The sequence below is a fragment of the Phocoena phocoena genome, chromosome 15, assembly GCF_963924675.1.
Source record: "Phocoena phocoena chromosome 15, mPhoPho1.1, whole genome shotgun sequence".
Taxonomy (NCBI): domain Eukaryota; kingdom Metazoa; phylum Chordata; class Mammalia; order Artiodactyla; family Phocoenidae; genus Phocoena; species Phocoena phocoena.
In genome coordinates, this window is record NC_089233.1 from 63997410 (window position 1) to 64002158 (window position 4749).

At 52.9% G+C, this 4749-nt stretch overlaps 1 protein-coding gene across 1 annotated transcript; it reads left to right on the forward strand.

Moving 5' to 3' along the window:
- The first annotated feature begins 257 nt into the window (after positions 1 to 257).
- Positions 258 to 4542, forward strand: PROCR (protein C receptor). The gene is made up of 4 exons (XM_065893114.1): positions 258 to 475; positions 2672 to 2923; positions 3316 to 3594; positions 3849 to 4542. The coding sequence occupies exons 1-4, from the start codon at positions 397 to 399 to the stop codon at positions 3965 to 3967; spliced, it is 729 nt and encodes a 242-aa protein (XP_065749186.1). The 5' UTR covers positions 258 to 396; the 3' UTR covers positions 3968 to 4542.
- The last annotated feature ends 207 nt before the right edge of the window (positions 4543 to 4749 follow it).

Genomic DNA, 4749 nt, shown 5'->3' on the forward strand with positions numbered 1-4749 from the left:
TAGAATCTGCTCTAAGTTGATGCCCCACCCCCTGACTCAGCGAAGGCAGGACTTCTCTCTGGCCCTTCTCCCCCTTTTCCGCTCCCTCTTCCTCAGAAGTGGCCCAGGGAAAAGGCAGGTCCCTGCAGGCAGGAGAGTGTGATTCAGGGCGGGGCAGAAGGAGGGAAAGAGAGAGGCCCGCCTCCTAGTAGGAAATGTGACTGGGTAAGAATAACAGTTTGTAAGCCTGCCGACCTCTTTCTCTTCCCATGCCCTGGCCACCTTCCAGCCTCCTCCGTCCAGTCTCCTCCTGTCTCAGACAGTCCTCACTTCTTTTTCCCCTAGGCTGCAGTCAGCCGGAGCCCCCAGCCTGCCAGAGCCAAGAGCCCAGGTGGGGTCGAGAACTTCAGCTACAGGATGTTGACAACACTGCTGCCCCTGCTGCCACTACTGCTCCTGCCCTGCTGCGCCCTCTGTAGCCAGGAAGCCCCAGATGGTGAGTCGACGGCACATCTCGTGCCCTGGGATGGTTCTGGAGACTCTCATCCTGTCTGGGTACACAGGCAAGACCAGAGGGGAGCTTATCCCACAGTGTCTGTGTCTGCAGCCGGCTGGATCTCTCCAGTGGGCAGGCAGGTCCTGGGGACTGGTTCGTGTCCCAAAGCCAAGGTGAGGAAGCATAGTTCAGCCCCTGGGAAGGGGGAGATGCAGGAGGCTGGGGGAAAACAAGACTGGAAAAATGGGAAAGGGGTTTGTAGAAAGGGTGAGAGAATTAGCCATGGGGAGAGAGGAAAGATGGGGCAAAGTCTGGAGAGGGAGGTCTGAGGGTGATGGTGGATGGAGGTGAGTTTAGGGAAGATGGGAAGAGACTTAGGGATGAGACAAGAGATGGAAGGAATGAGAGACACTGGGAGAACTGACAGGAGACTTGGGGAAAAACGGGGGCTGAGACCTGTGAGGCAGAAGAGGAGACTAGATAAGGTGGAGGAACACTGGGGACAGCTGGTGAGGGGAAACCCGGGGGAGAGACAAGCTGCGGTTGATGGGAGAACTTGTGAAGGATCAGGCTGCCACAGTGGATCCATTTAAGCAGGGAAGGGGAATTACTGCCTTGCACTGTAATTGCACAGGGGCCTCGTCTCCCCTCTCCCACAGCCTCTGTAGCTTCAGTCTCCCCCTCAGAGAGGGAGCAAATAATAACCAGTATTCAATCAGTGCTCACTATGCTTAATACGTGTATTGACTCATTTCACTCCCACAAAATCCTTACAAGGTGGGTGATATTATTATCTCCATTTTACAAAGGAGGAGACTGGTCAAAGCAGTTAAGAACCTTGTCTGGGGGTGACCCACACAGAAATACTCGTTCACATCCACAGACACAGAGCACAACTTCTCAGATGCAAACGTGGACAAGACACATGTCCCCAAGGAGATTTACATCGCCAGACTCATTCCCCCCTCAGACATTCTCTGGGCACCAACTCCATGCCAGGCCCTTAGTGGGTGTAGGAGGCAGAGATAACCAGACATGATTCCATAGCCTAGAGGAATGGAAGCCTGTGTGTTTGGAGACAGTTATGCAGAATCTGGGATCGCTGAAACTGACCCACTGTGTCTGAGAGGGTAAAGAGAAGCATCAGGAAAACTTCTTCAAGGAGAGGGCAACAGCTGGGTCTTAAAGCATGAACAGAAGTTTGCCAGGAGGCACAGCAACCCTGGCATGCTATTCACATGTCACCTGAAAGGCAGCATGACGGACTCCAAGTACTTTGAGGTACTATCTAAGCACAGGGAAGAGGCCAAAAAAGGCAGGTGGGGCCAAGTCTCCGGCAGCCTTGAATGTCAGGCTAAAGACTTTGGACTTGATTCTACGGACAGATATCCTATTTGGAGACAGTATAGTTGAGTGGCTAAGAGTGCTGGGCTCAGACTGCCTGCATGCTAACCTTGACTCTGCTATGCCACTTTCACCTGTTTTCCACATGGACTGGGGTTAGTAATAGTAGCTACTACATCAAGTTAATGGAAGGAAAGCACAAATAAGATAATGATGCATGTAAAGTACAGTGCCCAGGTCATAATAAGCACTTAATGGCTATTACTATTGTTGTTGATAGGGACTGTGTCCCTGGAGGATTTTTAAGCAGAAGGACATAATCTTATTTCTGGGCCAGGTGGAGGGCAGATTAGAAGGGGTGACACTGAAAGATGAGTGGAGGCGGGGGATGAGGAAGGAAGTTACTACTCAGGACAGATGAGAACCACTGAGGCCTGAAGTGGGGCAGTGGCAGAGGAGACAGAGAACAGGAGATGGAATTGGGACTTCATTGTAGGTCAGGATTTGTTAACCAACTGGAAATGGGGGGGGGTGGGGAGGAAGGGGTGAGAGAGAGAAAGCAGACCAGAGTGGCCCTTCCACTGACCGTCTGGATTATCCTGGGGCAAGTGGCTCCTGCACTTCTAGCCTCAGTTTCCTCATCTGTAAAAACAAAGATAATAACCCCTGTCCTGCCTTCCTGGCAGGGTTCCTGAGAGCGTCAAATGGAAGGAAGGGTGGGAGGGCACTTTATGGTTTAGGAAGGGCCAAGAAGGTGGGCGGCCGACCTCTGGATGGGGAGTTATTATCTCGGGTTACACGCTGACCCCTCCCACGCCGGCCTGGGCCCGACGCGCTGACTCCTGCCCCCAGGCCCGCGGTACCTCCACATGATCCAGGTCTCCTACTTCCGCAACCCCTCTCAAGTGTGGCACCGGGGCAACGTGACGCTCGGGGGGGTCCTGACGCACGTTCTGGAAGGCCCGGGCAACAACGTCTCGATCCAACAGCTGCAGCCCTTGCAGGAGCCCGAGAGCTGGGCTCTCACAAAGAACAGTGTGAAACGCTACCTGCAGGAGTTCCTGGGCCTGGTGCAGGTGGTGCACCACGAGCGGGGCGTGGCCTGTGAGTGACGCACGCAGGGGCGAGGGCTGGCGAGGGTGGGCCCTTGAGGTGGGAGGCGCGGCCTATGGGCGGGACCTAACTGGGGGGAGGGTCTGTGGAAGAACCGGGCGGGGCCAAGTTCTGGGATGGGTATGCTTGCTGGGCGTGGTCTTTTTGCCTTTGCTGATTGCTGGGTGGGAGATTGAGGCTGGAGAAGAGTGGGTGTCCTAGCTGACGTACTGTACTGTCCGTCAGGCCCTCTTCCTGCTGGCATGACCTCGGGGTAGCCCCTGTTAAGAGGCCCTGTCCCTGATCCACCCTGCACCCTGAAAGCTCACTTCCCCCTGGCGGACATGCCCCGACACCTGACACCCTTCCACATAGCCCCCTGACCCTGAATCCCCCATCTACAGTTCCTCTGACCATTCGCTGCTTCCTGGGATGTGAGCTGCCTCCTGAGGGCTTGAAAGCCCGTGTCTTCTTCGAAGTGGCTGTGAATGGGAGCTCCTTTATGAGTTTCCAACCGAAGACAGCCTCATGGACGGTAGGGCCTCAGGCATCTTCCAGTGTGGTCACCTACGCCCTGGAGCAGCTCAACAAGTACAATCGTACTCGGTACGAACTGAGGGAATTTCTGCAGGACACCTGTGTGCAGTACGTGCAGAAACACATCACCGGGAACAACTCGAAAGGTATGGTGGGATCGGGGAGGGTCCTGTGTGTTGGGTGGGTTCCAGGCAAATGCGTGGACCTGAAGGATGGATACCTTGAGCAACAGAAGGCCCAAGGCTGGCGGTTTGGGACAGAGTACACACACCTTCCGTAAATTGGTGAACTAGCCCTCCCCGCCCCGCTTCCTTTGGGGAAGGAATCCCTTGGGGTTTGATTCAAACCATGGACTCCTTGGGGGTATGTTCTTCAAGCTAACTCTCCGCGTGTTCTGCAGGAAGCCAAGTAGGCCGCTCCTACACTTCGCTGGTCCTGGGCATCCTGGTGGGCTGTTTCATCATCACTGGAGTGGCTGTAGGCATCTTCTTGTGCACAGGTGGACGGCAGCGGTGTTAATTACTCTCCAGCCCTCTCTGAAAAAGAGCTAGACTGATGGGGCCTGGCAAAGGAAGATCTCAGCTCACTGCAAAACTGTACAGATTCCCCATCTGGGACATTATACTCCAGAAGATTTAGAATGGCAGCTCATTGCTTCTCCGAGACCCGCCCACCAAGAGTTTGAGGGAGGGGAGGGGAGGAGCCTAGGTAGACAGGGTAGTTGGTTTGCTAAGATCCTAAGAACTGGCACCTTTGCTGAACTGGTCTGCGAAGTGAATGCTTATCTATGTTTGTGGAAAACAGATGATGGAGTTGGGGCAACGGAGGTGGTCTGTGGCTCACCCATCTTCCAAAGACAGAATCACCTGAGGCGTTCAAAACACATAACCAAATAAAACAAGTCATCCACAACCCAAACAACCAACATTCAGTGCTTCTGTGTATGTTAGACTTGGGAAGGGACACTGGTATTATACAATAGAGGTAGAAATAACCGGAGAAATGATGGAAGTGTGCAATCGAAGTAATATGGGAGCAAGGAATTATTAATTAATCAATTAATAATAACATTAACAAAATTCCTTACTTATGTATACAGCATTATTATTTCCTCTACTTTGCAAAACTTTGGGGAAAGTAGCCTATACCCTTTGCTTCTACTTCCTCACCACCCATTCTCTCTTCAACCCACTGCAATCTGACTTCTCTGTAAACTGGTCTAAGATCATCAATGACCTCTAATTGTGAAACCTTCATCTTCCATGATATCTGCAACATTTCACTTTGTGGACTAGGGCTCT